The sequence below is a fragment of the Cyrtonyx montezumae genome, unplaced genomic scaffold, assembly GCF_038088225.1.
Source record: "Cyrtonyx montezumae isolate F1298 unplaced genomic scaffold, pur_monq_1.0 scaffold_43, whole genome shotgun sequence".
NCBI lineage: Eukaryota > Metazoa > Chordata > Aves > Galliformes > Odontophoridae > Cyrtonyx > Cyrtonyx montezumae.
Window position 1 is genome coordinate 903930 of NW_027072049.1, and position 15634 is coordinate 919563.

General features: G+C 53.2%; 1 protein-coding gene across 2 annotated transcripts in view; it reads left to right on the plus strand.

Moving 5' to 3' along the window:
• Positions 1-575: 575 nt before the first annotated feature.
• The window catches only part of TANC2 (tetratricopeptide repeat, ankyrin repeat and coiled-coil containing 2), a 121813-nt gene continuing 106754 nt past the window's right edge, over positions 576-15634 (plus strand). For both annotated transcript variants that reach the window (XM_065747224.1, XM_065747225.1), the window contains exons 1-2: positions 576-664; positions 13980-14051. In XM_065747224.1, the coding sequence (XP_065603296.1) occupies positions 598-664; positions 13980-14051 (139 nt within the window). In that variant the 5' untranslated portion in view covers positions 576-597. The remainder of the gene's footprint in view (positions 665-13979; positions 14052-15634) is intronic.

Sequence of the window (15634 nt, forward strand, 5' to 3'; positions counted from 1 at the left end):
GGTGGTGTTAAAGGGGCATTTGTTGGCTTTTAACTGTTCACAGGAAGCTCTTTGGATGGGGTATTACCCTATAAATGTACCTCACAACATGAGATAACTGTGCTGTAACTCTGGATGATGTTTACTGAGCATCCTCCAAGAAGAATCTGACCTTGTTCAAGACAAAACGTTGTGATGTACATGAATATATTACCTTTGAAGTGTGGAACACTGTATACAGCAGAAGCAAAGTCACTCCTCATTGCATGTCCCAATCAAAGGGGGTGTCCCATTAGAACGAGCTGTCTGTGCATCTGTGAGCCCAGCAGCTCATCCTGGCATTTCCAGTGGCACAGAGTATGCACTCAGCTCTGCAGACAGTGTCTATTTCTCTTTCCTTTGCACCATTTGCCTTTGAGTTTGGGTCGCCTTCCTCTCCGTGACAACTTACCCAACTCTCAGAGCATTCTGACGGCCCACTGTCGCTCGTTGGCAGTGCTTTCTTACAGATTGCCCTCATGTTTAACCATTGACCACAAGCCACGTGCTGATTGTTGCCTGTGCATGTTCTCTTGCCTTACTCAGGCTTTGGGATACGCGCGGCGGGACGGCATCGCCATGTTTCGGAACAGCCTCAAGATGCTCCTCACGGGAGGGAAGTCGAACCGCAAAAACAGGTCCAGTGGTAAGTGAGCTCCTCACGTGTGTTCTGTTGGCAGAGCTTGGAAGTGCTCCTTTTATGTCGTGCATTCTGCTTTCCCTGGGCCCTTTTTATGTGTTAATGAATGGATGCATCCGTTGGTGATGCGGACTCAGAACATCACTGCGGGTCATCGTAATACCACGTTGAGAGGCAAAACACATCCACTTTTACTGCAGAGATAAGGTGCTGAGAAAGGTAATAGTTGTACATTAGCAACGCTTGTGGTAACACTAACAGTTCTGTGTTCTGAGAGACAGGGAATAGAGAAATGGGAAGAGATGGAATTAAGGAAAAATTGTCCAGATTTGGTCAGCACTTCTGCCCATCTCCTCCTTCAGTCCCAGGAGCACTGTTTGCTGCTCCGAGCTCCTTGTCCTGCTCCATCCTTGAGGGAGCTTTGCTGAGGTTGTAGTCGTGGAGCAAAGCATTGCAAGAAATACCAACACGCTCAATAAATAGTTTTGTTGAGCTTTCATAGTTCCTTCCAAAAATGGATTGCTGGCAGCGTAAGAGCTTTGCATTAGTTCTGCCATTTTCCTTTGTGAAGCCATCTGGCAGCGCACACTGAGTATTTTGGGATGGATTGTTGGTTCGTGCTCGTGTGTCTGTGTAAACAGCATAGCTGTGTATTCCATGGGAAACCACAAAGAGAAAATACAGCGATGCAATGGTGATAAACACAATGGAAAAAGCCAATCAAACTGTCCCCTCCTTTCACTTGGCTGAAATGTTTTTAATATATACTTCTGATGGTGTCGGAACATTTCCCCTGGTTTTAATATCTTCTTGGCCAGGTTTGATTTGGGAAGGAAAATTGTAGTATGCAGATCCCTTTGGGCCATACACATGGCAGTGTGTGTGCGGGAGCAGCTGTAGCAGTGTGTAGTGCTGTTTGCTTCCTTACTTTCCTTGTTGCAGTCAGCGTGTGTCTCTTCCAAGTGGGAAAAGGTCTGTTCTGCAAATAGTCCCATCGTGACCAGAGCCTGCAGGAGCACTTGTTGTTCCCTGCTTTTCTGAAGCAGGTTTTGTTTCCTTTGGGTTTGCTTCAGCAAAGGCTCTGCTTGCAAGAGCAAGGTGCCTGCACATAGGGCTGCGTGGGCTTTGCAGGTCATGCAGGTGGCCCTGCTGATTTTTAGTTATTTTTTTCTTCTGTGGAGTATCATGTTTGCAGTGTAAAGGCTGGGAAAGCACAAATCCTCTCCTACAGACACTCTCAACCTTTGGAGAAAAGTACAGCCAGCACATAATCTTGAATGGTGGCTCCTGCACGAAGCTGCCTCTTCATCCAAAGTTCTGTTACCACTCTCTTCTGCTTTTGTTCACCTCTGAAAATGAAGGATCTGTACACGTGCAGCTTTGCTGGTGGGGGTGCTGGTTTTGTCAACAGTGTCTGTTTTGAAATAGCGCGATGTGATCTGACAGTGCCACTGCCTCTGAGCAGAGCATGGAAAGAAACGTGTTCCTGGAAAGCAGTGCAGCAGGGTTTTCCAGCAGGTGAACCTTTCTCTGATGCCCAGTGCCTGCAGTGTACATGTAATACACCTTGCTGTATTTCTGCCTTTGAAATAAGTTACTTTACTGAGAAATGCTCTTCAGCCTTCCTCCGGGGAAGGAGAAGGAATTAAGAAAAGGCAAATGTAACATTTCAGAGGATGAGTGGTAGCTTATCCACGTGCAGCATCACTGGGATGGGCTGACAGCGGCGTGGGATCGTGTATGCACAGTGCTGTGTGCCATGCAGTGCTGTAAGCACAGGGCAGCAGCAGCTGCACACATCGCTGGGAGCCTGGAGCACGTTCTGCATCCCATCCCATGTCATCAGTTGGGGCCTCAGCTCTGCTCACTCTGCCCATAGGAAGGTTGGAAATAAGGTGGGCAGGGGGCAGCTCCCTGCTCCGGTGCATGGGGTCAGATGGAGCTGCAGTGTGCGCGTCTGCTTGCCCTCTGCTCCCCACCTTTGGTGTAACAGAAGCCTTGGAAGCAAAGTGAAAGGTGGCAGTGTTTTTGTCTCTTGTGGTACACAGGGAACAGTGCCTGTGCAGTTCCTCCTCTGGGCAGCAGTGATGCAGCTGCAGTTAGGCGCTGAAGTCAGGGTGACAGCCCTGTGCCTTGTGCTGTGCTCGTGGTGGTGCTGGATAAGTAAAGGTACAGCAGTGGTGGTAGCACTCAAATGCTTCCGTGGTATTCTCCCTCCTCAGACTGCTGAGCAGCTTCTCTGTAGGGCTGTGCTTAAGGCTTATTTCAGCTCTGCTGTGGAGCTTTCTCCTTTGCTGCTCTTTGTGCTGTTGTGGCTCAGGTGCTGCGTTTTTCAGTTACGCACCTGGCAGAGAGACGTGGGATGAGTTTGGTCTCCACTGATGGCATTTGTGTGACACAGAGGAGAGTGGAGGATATGCAGCGAGCATTGCACGGGGCCATCCCATCACAGCTGCCAGGAGCTGCTCTCCCTCCAGCCAGTTCCCGTTGGTATTATTCTTTTCCTTTCCTCTGGTCATCCCCATGTGGTTTTGCAGACGTGTTCCTGCGTGCCGGTTTTATTTGAGCTTTATCTCTGGGGTTTATCTGCAGGTTGGTCAGCCTGCTTCCAGCTCTGCCCTGTCCTGCAGCCCTCCCCTGCTGTGATACTGCAGGGACAGCTGTGAGCTGGATTCGCCCGTGTCCCTCTGAGCCACACTCAGAGCTGTGGGGCCAATTAATGCCTTCATCACGTGCATGCAGTGCTCTCCACTGGGAGTTGTCCTTGCACAAAGCAGCAGGCAGAGCTCCCAGCCTTCACTGCACATGTGCACAAGCTTTGGTTTCAGGTAGGAATGAGTGGGACCAAGGTTGGGGGGCTAGGGGCCAAGCCTGGCTCTGGGGCTGCTGTTCGTACAGAGATTGGAGAGAGAGAGAGAGCAGGCAGTGCTGGGATGCTCTGGAGTCCCCTGCTGTGCAGTGCTTGCTGCTGCCATGTTCATCAGAGGTTGCAAAGGAGCTGCATGCTGGGTGTTGTGCGAAGTTTTGGAAATGCTTTCTGAATTCCCTTCTAGATCCTTTTTGTTGCTGTTGTTGACTGGATATTCTTACAAAGCAAACCTTTCCGTTGTGTTGTGCCTGTCCCTGTTGAGTGCTGCTTTGTGCTGTGGAGCCTTTAAAGCACCACAACGTCCCCTTTGTGTCGTGGTGTCAGTGCAGACAGTGCTGTAGGGAAGCTGCAACACGGTCGTTCTGCACTGGAGCATCCCATGTGTCCCCAGGGTGGATGGGAAAGGCCTGAGGAATGATGGTGCTGGGGGTGTGTGGGGAGGCAGGCTGGGCTGCCTGCAGAGTGAGGGCAGTGGGTGCTGTGCCTGTGGTGCAGTGCTCAGAGAGGAGCATGGGATTGGGGTGCCAGACCTCATCTCATCAGGACTTTTAATTGCTGTATGCACCCAATAGAAGTGCACTACTAGGAGGAGACCGACAGAGAGCAGTGCTGAATTTAGGAAGGAGTGGAGGTGTCCATGCTCCTGAGTGTTGTCTCTTTAAAGACTGGAGTGCCAGAAACAGATAGAAACCTTCCCTGCACTCTGTGCCTTGGGTTTCCATTTGTGAAATGCGGATGGTACCTTATCTGTTGGCCTTCTGAATCCATCTGTGTGGCACAACAGCAGTTTGATTGCAGAATGGCTGCTTTGCCTGCAGTGCACATCCACGAGAGGCTTCACAACGAAGTGTGGAATTGTGCAAAGCAACCTGGGGGCATTGGGTCTGCTCTGAAATGGAGCAGGTTCTGGGGGCTGGGAGAGGAAACAGAGCACAATGGGCAAAATCACCTGTATGCTGTGCAGTGTTGGCTGTAGCCAGGATTTTGTGGTCCTGTGGGTACAAGTGAGTGGGCAGCTCGAGTGCTCTTGGAGCCCATGGGCCAGTAGAGGGAGCGGAGGGGTTCTGGCTGAGTGGAGACACCGGGCTGCAGAAGGACCCATGCTGGCCTGCAGGGATGTGCAGTGAGATCTCCCTTTGGAAACAAACTCAGAAGCTCATGGTCATACGTACAGGTACTGCAGGGGAATCTCTTGAGCAGTCTGAGGGGTTTGCTGGGCTGTAGCACTGGGAAACCAGAGCGTCCCTTCCAGGATGCCTAAGGAAGATGTAAAACAGCTGATAGTAGTTGTTAAACTTCCAACTGTTTTGTCTGTGACTTCGGTGGAAAAGCACTGTGACATCCAACAGCTGATCTTCAGTGTTCTCTGCCAAAGCAGGCCTGGTCCCAGCCCTCCTGTAACAGCAGACTTCGTTCCCTGTGCTTAAATCTCACTTTGAAGTTAAGTAGTCAATCCGATCTGTACAGGAGCACGATAGCAGCAAACCAAAAGTAATGCTTTTCACATTCCCAGGAACTTACTATTAAATGCTTGTAAATAAATGGGCTTAAAATCAACGTGCAGGTGTTGAACGTCTCTGCCCTGTTATGTTTCTCTGCTGAACACACATCTGTTCCCGTGCAATCAGCACTCAGAGTGGTGTAAGTAAGCAGACGTCTCTGTGTGCTGTAGGAGCAATGAGAAGCACAGCAGAGGAAGGTTGGTGCCAAACATCAGGCACTGCTTTCCGTTCTTCTGGAACGCTGGGATTTCTGTTTGCACTGAGGCTGTCTGCAGGGCTTCCAGATTAATAGATGTCAGTCGTGGAAAGCCTCAGGTCATTTCCTTTGTTAATTAGCTGTCGAATTGTCACGTGATGTGGCTTGATTTCAGAAGGATTCTCCAGGTGATAATGGCACTGATGGGTGAACCCAGAGGTGAGCGCAGTGCTGCTCTGCAGTGGGTTCTGCTGTGCAGGGCTGTGTTCTTTCCCAGTGCCTTTTCACAGCTTTTGGTGCTCACTTCATCTTTCTGAAGTTCCCAAGGGATCTGTGAAAGGTTTTTGCCTTAGTGCCTTCTCTCGGATTGATGGATAGGTTTGGTGTGATCATGAGAGAAGAGTGTTGTAGCAGCGGTGTGTAACACTTTACTCCGTCATGGAGTATGTTGGGTTGGAAAGGAGCTCAGGGATGACCAAGTTGCAGCCCCATTGCTGCCAAGTGGTACAACAAGCACAGGATCGGGTTGCCCAAAGCCCCATCCATCCAACTGTCCATGAACACCTCCAGGGACGGCATGCCCACAGCCTCAGTGCAGTGTAGGTAATATAAGGAGCACGGATAACATCCAGAAAATAAAGCAGGAGCTGTGAGTGGCAGAGCCTGGAGCAACTTGTGCAACGTAGAAATTGTTTTTCCACATAGCAGAGTGGAGAGGAAGGTGGTTGTGGGCATCCCCGGGGTGTGAGAGAATGCTGTGTGGGTGCAGGGGCCCCCACGTGTTGTAAAACCTTGTGATGCAGAGCAGACCTCTCTCATCTGGTTGTTTCCTTTTGTGTTTCAACTTCTAGATTTGGTGGTGGGAGTCAAGGTGAGGCTGTGTGCTTGAGGATCCTATTGGATTATTACTTGGTTAAATTTCATTTCCCACGTGTTTGGTTTCCCTGCTTTCCAGCTGAAAACTCAGCAGCAAGGAACAGAGAAGGAGCTGGATGGGCTGTGCTGGGAGCTGGGGTTGTGCAGCTGCTGCTCTGAGTGCTCTGTGTGCCCAGGACAGCTCTGCAGGGAGAGCTGCACGGGTTCCTTGGCCGCCAGGTGAGCAGATGCTGCATCCCAGGGCTGTTCTGCTGGGGGGGTGGGAAGCACACAGCCTCTTACGGCTGCTGTTGTGGCAGTGGTTGGAGGCAGCATTAGAAAGCACAAATCAGACCGATGGCTGAGCGAATTTGAGGTTCCCAGTACTACAGAGTATTGAATTAAACACTGATATTAAAATGAGAGCATCTGCAGTCTCATAACCTTTTGTTGGAAGGAAAGATTGGTATGAGCTGCAGTCACAGGCTGCACACCGGTTTGGTGCTCTGAGTGCACAATATCTGGGGATATCAGCTGCTTCTGTCCTGGCTGCAAGCATTCCCTCCTGCAATAGGAGCCCACTGGGCTGTCCCCAGCAGCTCCATGCTTTGACCTCAAGGTCTGACTCCATCGCTGTGAGTGCTCCTCAGTGCCATGGATCTGTGTAGGTCTAGGCTCACTTCTGCTTAACTTTTCCTGCAGCCCCAGGGAGCAGCAGGGGGGGTGGGAGGAGGTGAGGCACGGCCACATGAGCAGACAGCATACCTCAGGGTGGGACTATGGCTGATTAATGGCTCATGCTGAGGGTTTTCCTTGCCATATTTTTGTATGAGCTGCCGACACAGTCGGACCCTCATTCTGATTCAGGCTGCCAAACACTCTGCAGTAAGAGTGATAATAACAAAGAACTATAACCTACCCACCCATGAGCAGGTGCCTTTGGGTTCAAAACCCTTAAAGTGGGGGTGGGGTGGGGCATTTCTCGGGCCCGGATTGCAGGAACTGAGTGAGGAGTGCACAGACTGAAGGGCACTTATCAATGGCCAGAACCCCTCCAGCCAAATTGCTATTTTTACTTCATTAATTAGAATGTGTCCGTATTGCAGACAGCGGCAGTTTTCCCCCCAACAGATGGCTCACTCCGTGGGAATCCTGACAACGTGGGAATACCAAATGTGCAGTTCCCCCATTAAAGCTTTACTTACGTTTTTTCCATGGAGCAAGTTTGCATCTCCTTTGCATTATAATCCCTGAAAAGCTGCAATTTCCATTTTATGAGCTGCATGGACGGGCTGTGCGGGGCGAGGATGAGCAGGGATGTTCAGAAAGGAAAATATGTGTCCATGAGTATTGCAGTGGTGGGCTGCAGCTCTTGCAGCTTGCTGGGGCTGTGCTGGGGGTCAGGGGCCTGGTGGCACTGCTGCAGCATGGGGCTGTCCTCCTGCACTGCTGTGCTGCTGCATTGCTGCCCTGCTCTGCTGCACTGGGTGCAGGCTGGGGAAGGTGGGGGCTGCACCGTTGTTTCTCTGACTTTTGCCTCCATTCATTGCAGCAGTCTGTTTCCTTTTAAAATCGTGTGTCTCCTCACTCTCTCTTCCTCCTTCTCTGGTTTGTGCATGTGATAGCACCCGAGTGTTAGCAGCAGCTGCAGGGCTGCAATGTGGGGACACGGGGAGCAGGGCTGTGCCATGTGCTAGCAGCAGTTAGCAGGGTCCCCACTCTGCAGCACTGCAGGCTCTGCTCTACTCTGCTGTGCTGTGCTGGGGCAGTGCTGCTGCTGCCAGGTCTGCGTTTCACTGCATTTTCACATTCACACTGATTGCTATGGAGGGTTCAGCTGCAGTGCCCGTCCAGCCAACACATGGGATGTGGCTGATGCATCGTGGTTGCACACTGTGATGGCTTTGTTAAGCAGCTGAAGGATAATACTGTGTGTATTCATTCTTCTTGGGTTGTTTGCCTTGCAGAGCTCTTCCCTCCCCTCACTTGTTGCATTGTGAGCCGTCCCTAAGGACGAAGGCCCCGTTTTAATTTAATGATGCAGTACAGCACATGTTTCTTGGCCCAATTAAATGCTGAGGACTCAAAGAAGGGCACTCCTTCTTCCTCTCTGCCGGAACTGTCTGATATTCCAATGCCATGGAGCAGTGACTGCCATCAGATTGCAACAGTGCATCAGAGCCATAGGAGCTAAGAGCAGCCTCCACCAACAAGAAGCACAGCTCGGAGCTGCATTGCTCCCTTCTGCTTTGTTTGGATGTTATCAAGTCTGCTCACAGGGAGCAGGCTGCAGGGAGCTGCTTCCTGGAACAAAATGGTTGTGTACATCAGTGCTGCACAACTGCAGACGAAGGCCTCGCTGCAATGAAGCTGCCTTGTTGCATAGGAGTTGAGCAGAGTGCAGTGATTGTGGCTGTCACTCAGCTCTTGGGAAGGAAGGAAGGGAAGCAAACTTGAATTTGCAAACAAGTCTGCAATTAGTGCTGAGAAATAAATGTTTTCTTGTTCAAAAAGAGGTGCTGGATCTGCTTCTAGCTCTGGTTTGGGGAAACGAGGTGCAGCTCCTTAGGGTTTGCCAGGAGCTCCTTCAGCACGGAGCATCAGAGCAGGAGCTGCCTTCCCAGTACCCAGAACCTCAGAGCTGCTTCCTTCTGCTCCCAAACCTTTGAATTTTATAGGGGCAGTGTTTCTTAAATGCAGATATCGAAGAGATTTTTGAGAGCCTGGTGACATGGGGCAGACACCGATGCACTGATGGTGTGGGGCCACTGGCGTGATGCTGCCTGCACCTGCAGGAGGCTGGCACGTAGCTCTAAGCTGCAGAAGCCATGATAGGGGATTACTTTCCATTTTCTGGGTGACCTTGAAGGTGGTGGTGGTGATCCCAGGGCTCTCTGGGGACGCTGGTGCAGTGGGATGTAGGGCCAAGGAACAGCTTTGCTGTCGTAGGGGTAAATGGAGCAGTTGCTGGGTGCAGCCCAGTTTGTGTGCTGGCAACGCAGGGCTCTTTGGGGCAGGTTTGGTGGCTGGGAAAGAAATGAGATAGAGGGCATAGTGATGCTCAGCCCAGAAGCACGGGCTCATCCCCGCACGTGCTCCCTGTGCACTGCAGGGCAGTGGCACTCCCTTCCAACCCCGAGGATTCTGTTCCCATTCCCCATGGCCTTATCCACACCACGAGGGGCAGGGTGCAGGAGCAGCCCTGGCGCCGTCTGCTCTGTGTGTTTTGTTTGAGGTGCAGCTGAAGCATTGCTCAGTGCATGGGTTGAGCTGTGCTGCCAGGAGGGACCTCGCTGCCCTCCGATGGAAATGAGTAAATCCAATTACCAGTAATGTCTGATGTCAATTAAGAGGAAAGGATTCAATTTGGTAGCACTGTGAGTGTTGCAGCTCAGCGAAATGGAGGATGCAGCTGTTGCAAAGGCTGGATGTTGCTCGAGCACTTTTGCAGCTGCTGGGGGGGGGCATCAGAGCTGCCTTTGGGGACCAAGGAAGCAGAATGGCGCAGATCTTAGCTGCTGGAAATCCAGAGAGAGCATTGCATGGGCCCTCCTGCACTTTGAGATTCACCTTATTTAAAAACACCAAGGAATTCTCATACAGAGAAGCAGCACTGTGTGCCCCACGTGCATGCACACGCAGATTGGTGCATGGATGCACAGTGCTCTGTGGGTGGGCTGCAAGCACTGCTTTCCCCATTGCTCCCCACAGATGCACATCTGTTTGCAGCAGTTTGTGCTCCTGCATGGTGCTGGGAGCTGAGGTGCACTGCTTTGTGCAGCACTGCTGTGCTTTCGTGTGCAACCAGCTGTGTCTGCCAGCACACGAGCAGAACTGGGGAACCTTTACCCACCCGTAAAACCCAAATGCTTTTCAGTGTGACTTTGTCATCAGGTTTTCAGGTCACATTTTTGTCCATCGTTGCAATAAACCTTTCAGTGACAGGATGAGGGGGAATGCTTTGAAATACTATTTCTCTGAAACCTTTTTGGTTTTGTTACACAAGTCACAGTACCAGGAGTTTGCTTCAGAGCATTGCATTCGGATGATCAGAGCACTGCAAGCTGTTGTGTTCTCCTACAGCTGAAAGCTGGGTGTACAAATGTTTGCATTCTCCTTCTGATGTCACCTTGGTTGCAGTGTGCCATGTGCTTCCAGCATTGCGTGGCTCTGTGCAGTGAATCCCTCCTGCTTTGTAATTGCTGACGTGAGAACTTGCTCATAATTTATCTTATTAGCAGGGCAGCTGTCTCACTGCAAACTCCCATTATAAGCTTCAAAGTTTGCCTGTATAAATAGAACAATTTCAGCACTAAAAGGTTTCTCCACCGTCCCCTGCACCGCTGTGCAGAGCCGGGCTGTGTTCAGTGCAGTGCTCCATGGTCAGTGGCAAGCAGAACAGAGCGCTGAGCAGCACACAGCTCATCTGTGAGCATGTGGTGCAGGGAGAGGGACTGTGAAGGAGGGGAGCAGTGCACAGATGCTGACCCATTGCACGGGCTGTGCTGCATTGCAGAGAGCAGAGTCCTTGCAGGAGGAGCAGTGCATGGACACCCGTTGCAGGTGCTGCCCTGTGCAGGGGTTGCATTCATGCAGGGAAGGAAGCTGCGTGCAGGAGGGGCAGTGAGTGGACACTGCCCCATTGCAGAGGCTGTGCTGCATCACTCTGCAAAGGGAATGCATCTTCCCCTGCCAGGATGATGCACAGTGCCACAGTAATTGGACGCCTGCTCATAACCCATGGTGTGTAACGTGTTGCTGCTGGACCGCCTGTACTTCTCTAATAAGAGAAATTAAAGAGTGGCTGTAGTGGTATTAATTAGTGAGATGGATGCCTGCGCACTGTAATGCAGCTCGTGGCTCTGCATGCAGCCCACAGCAGTGCCCAGGGCTGCTTTCCCATGCATTGCTTTCCCTTTGCTGTTTTCATCTTTTGGTCATTTTCTGGAGCATGGAGGGGCTGTCCTGCCTCTAACAGCACACAGATTCATTAACAGATAGACATTAAAAGACCTCCGATGTCACCCAGCCCCAGCACACACCTCACAGTGGGATCTCCCACCGCAGAGCTCGGGGTCCCGGGGCACAGCGAGGAGTGCTCTGCTGGGAGCATCACCGGCGCCGTGTGGCTCCGTGGGGTGGGGTGAGCGAGGGCCCTCGGGGTTGAACTCGGTTCCGTGGGGCTGAGCGGTGCTCTGTGGACCTGAACGTGGCTCCGTGTTGCTGAGCCGCCGCGGGGTGCGCTCCGTCCTCCGCCGAGCGGTGCCACACCGCTTCCCCCGTCCTTGCCGCAGATTTCCCGGCATGCGCGCCGAGCGCCGACCCGCCCTTATTTTCCTGCGTTAAAAAGTGCTTTGTCAGAGAAAACCACGCGAGCGGAGGGAGGTGCCGCTCCGGAGCTGCGTGAGGGGACGGGATGGAGCGGGGAGATCGCGCTGCCGGCGCTGGGCCGGGCGGGAACGCGCACTGCCGGGCGCTGCTGCAGGTGCGCCGGGCGGGGTGGCGGCTCGGCTCGGCTCGGCTCGACTCGGCTCGGCTCGGCTCGGCTCGGCTCGGCTCGGCTCGGCTCGGCTCGGCTCGGCTCGGCTGCTAGCATCAAGGGAGCTGCTTGGGTCTGGGGGCCACCGCTCGGACTTGGAGGGCTTCTGAGGCTTAGAGGGCACTACTGAGACTTGGGGACCTCCGGGACCTTGTGTGGCACCGCTGGGACCAAGAAGGCTGCTGGGAGTTGGGGAGCAATGCTGGGAGTTGGGGGGCAGTGCTGAGAGCTGGGGGCTGCTGGGGTCAGGAGGGCACTGCTGAGACCTGAGGAGCACTGGTGACGCCTGGGGGGGGCTGCTGAAATTTGGGGGGGTGTTGCTGGGACCAAAGAGCGCTGCTGGGACCTGGCAGGCTGCTATGATCTGGGGGTCGCCGCTGGGATATGGGGCGCCGCTGGGACCTCCGTGGGGCATTATACACTGCGGGGCTTCGCTCTGTCATTGATTTTGAATGGAAACGTGGGAGCGGCGAAGCGGGCGGGGCGGGGCGGGCAGCGGGCGGTTCTCAGCTCCGTTGGGAGCGGAGCACTCTGCTCCGGGAGCCGCTGTCCGCGGTTCGTTGCAGTGCATCGCTCCTTCGGCAGCGACAGGAGGAGCGGACCGGGCTCGGTGCTGTTCGCACACCCGCGAGCGATGCTTCGTGCAGACCGCTGCGTGGACCCACCCGCGTGGACCCACCCGCGTGCACAGTGCTGCTCCTGCCCGCCCGCTTCAGCGTGCACAGCTTCAGGATGTGCAGGCTGTGGTGTTCTCTGAGCGATTTGCTCCTTTTTCTGCATGCACGTGGTGCCGTTCCCCGGCTGAATCACTGCTGCCCCCCCTTCTTGACAGCCGTCGGTGGGCTGCTCCCATCCATTGCACGGTTTCCTCAGCATCAGCTGCATCAGCACCGAGTGCTGAGTCACTGCTGCTCAGCCCTCCCACCCTGTGTGCATCTGCATCACTCCATGGCTGCAGCTCTGCTATGGCCACATGCTCCCTGCCTGCTTGCTTGCTCCCTGCCTGCTTGCTTGCTCCTTGCATTGCTTCAGTCCCATCCCCTCCTGGTAGTGGGATCAGCTCAGAGTAGCTGTGGCCACGTGCACGCTGCTGCTTTGCACTCCTGCATCCCTGTACAGAAAGGCACGAGTCCCCTTGCTGCTTCTGCACACACGAGTTTGGGGGGTATTTTGTGGCTCTTTGTGATAAATTAGTATAAAAAAGCTTTTAAAATTGGTTTGTTTGGCTGTTTGTTGCCAAAACTGTGTTAATGTAATGCAGTTGTTGTTGCTGTGCAAATGCATTGAGCTGTGCTCAGAGTTACACCGTGACCTCGATGGTACTGCAAAGGGCTGCAGATAAAGTTATTCAGTTGATTCCAGAAGGTCTTACAAAGCAGTGTAGTGTCCCTGTGCAGTCCTTCCTTCCCTGTAACAACAGGAGCTGAATTCGGTTCTGAGATCAGAGCTTTTCTGGTGCCATCCCACGCTGCTGAGTGCATGCAGTGCCCATGGGGCTGTGCTGGGTGGCACTGGGGCCTTTGCAGCATCTCCTTGTGATAAATTGAGGGCTTTCTGCTCGGAGCTGGTGCTGTGACAGTGTGTTGTTCTGTGTGACAGTGCTCTTCTGGAACCTCTGGTCCTGAGACTATGAGGCTCCCGTTGTTTGTTTGGGGCTCAAAGTCTCCTTGCTTTCTTCCTGACCTCGCAGCTCCCTGTGCATGCTTGCAGCAGGGGCTGTCCTGGTGCTTGTTGCATGCACACATCCTGCAGTGCTCAGAGCAGCACTGTGTGTTGCAGAAAGTTACAGGCAGTGGTCTAGAGTTCCCCATTAACACAAGTGTGCTGGAAGCCCAATGCAGAGCCAGCTCTTGGGGCTGCGGGTAGCACAGCAGTTTGCATCCCAACTGATGTTGGGAACTGCCAGAACTTCCCTTCCTGGAGCACTGTGCATTGCAGGGGCCTGCTTCTGCACTCTGACCAGCAGTGGAGCTGGGTTGCTTTCTGCTTCCAACCTGCATCAACCCCGGGTGCCCCAATGTCCCTATTGATGCACACAGCTGTTGTTTCTAATCCAGTCAGCTGATCGATGGAAAGCAGCGTGTGATTAATTGTGTGCTGCTCTGCACTGTGCCCGTTCCCATTGATCTGGGTGGGTTTGTGGCTCACTCGCTGCAGCTCAGGAGAGGCCGTGACAGCAGCGTCCTGTTCTCGCCTGCCTGCTTCGTAGCCCAGCAGACAGCTTTAAAGGGAAGCAGATTCAGAGCGTGTTGCATTTCTTCACGGCGGGGCTCCTTTGGCCATGGGGCTCAAGGAGAAGCTGCGTCTGCCTGACCTGTCCGCTGCCATGTTCTACTTGTGCTGTTTTGGTTCTCATGCAGATGGAGGGAGCGAGGAGCCGCCAGACCGAAGACAGGCAAGTGTAGACGCCCGGCAGAGCCGATCTGGGCAAGGTAATGGCTGCTGCTCTCCGTCGGGGCCTCGCTTCTCCGTGCGCTGCTCTGTGTCCGTCTGTTTCTCGCAGCCCTTGTGATCGTCTGCAGCCGTTGCAATCCCTGCAGCTGCAAACCCGCTACGAAGAACTGTTGGGAGTTGGCAGGAGCTCGTGTCGCTTTGCAGCACGGCCACACCGCGGCTCCGCGCTCGGGATGAGCTCTGTGCCGCTGTGCAGTGCCAGCAGCAGAACTGCTTTGCTAACACAGGAGCTGTTCTCATCTGGAAACAGAACCGTCAGCCCCCTCGTTCCTCTCCAGTGTTAACTGTGGGGGCTCAGCAGTAGCTTGCATGCAGCAGCGTTGGCTCTGTCGTTGTGGTAGAGTACAGCAGGAGTGGTTCTTGGGCAGTGCATGGAGCTGCTGCTGCTGCTGCTTTCTTCTCTGTTGCTCTGTGTGATGTTCTCCTGTTTGTTTGGGCTGCGTCGGTGCAGATTCGGGGCAGAGGACCTGCTTGGCTTTGTTTAGTGTTTTTTGTTGGTTTTTTTTTTTTCCAATTTTTTCCTTGCCAAAGAGTGTCCATCCTGGTGGTGTCTGCCCTGAGGCCGTGCTGGATGCATGTCCTGGCTTTTGCAGGGAGGTGTGGAGCAGCATGGCTCCTGCCATGCATGGATGCTCTCAGCCCAGTTCTGCAGTACGGTGCTCACAGGATGGGCTGAGGGCTCTGGCTGCACACGAATGAACTCTCCAGGCAGAGTGGAAGCTCATCTTCCCATTGAGTGTGCTTCCACGTGGCTGTGTGCAGCACCCAACTCTTTCATGCGCGATCCCTAACGTCGTGGCTGTTCCTTTGTTCCCATTGCTCGGCTTTCCTTTGCTTTAGGCAAGCACTGGTGCTTGGGCAGATCTCTGTGCATCCTGATGCCACGCTGGCACCAACACTGTACTCCCGGCCGGTGCTGGTGGCTGGTTGGGGGTGGGCTGCACAGTGAGCAGAGCTGCTGAGCTCGCCAGGACCCCAGCATCGTGCTGTGCAAAATTAAAGCTGGGGATAAATGGTGCTCCACTTGCCCTTAAGGGGACGTGCTCGACAGGAGTGTTCCTCTGAGTACTTCATTAAAGCAGCATGAAATGAATAGAAAAGCATTGGTGTCCAGCTCAGTTTGTGGCTGTAAGAATGATCTCTAAGGAATAAAACTCATCAAGCCAATGTACCTGAGTTTATGGTGAGGAGGAGAGCAGAAGTCATGGTGCTGAGCTGTGGGCAGCGGGCACTGAGAGCTGAAACCTGACCCCTGTGGGACTGCTGTGTGTGTAATCTCATTATGCTTTTGGTGATATTGAAAACATCTTGTGGTGCTTCAGTCATCCCATGTTGGGCTCTGTGTGCAACCTGCACTGCCAGGCAGAGCTAGGGCAGCTGCTAATGCCAAAAAAGGGCTTCTGGTTTGTTGGGGTTAAATTCAGACCAAATCCAAGTGAGAAAAACCCAAACAAATAGTTCACGCTGCTGCTGTTTGCAGTCTGAAGAGCAGCGCTGGGATGCTGTTGGAGAAACACAGTTATTTCTTTGCGGGAAGGACCACATCTGGGGGAGTTGAACC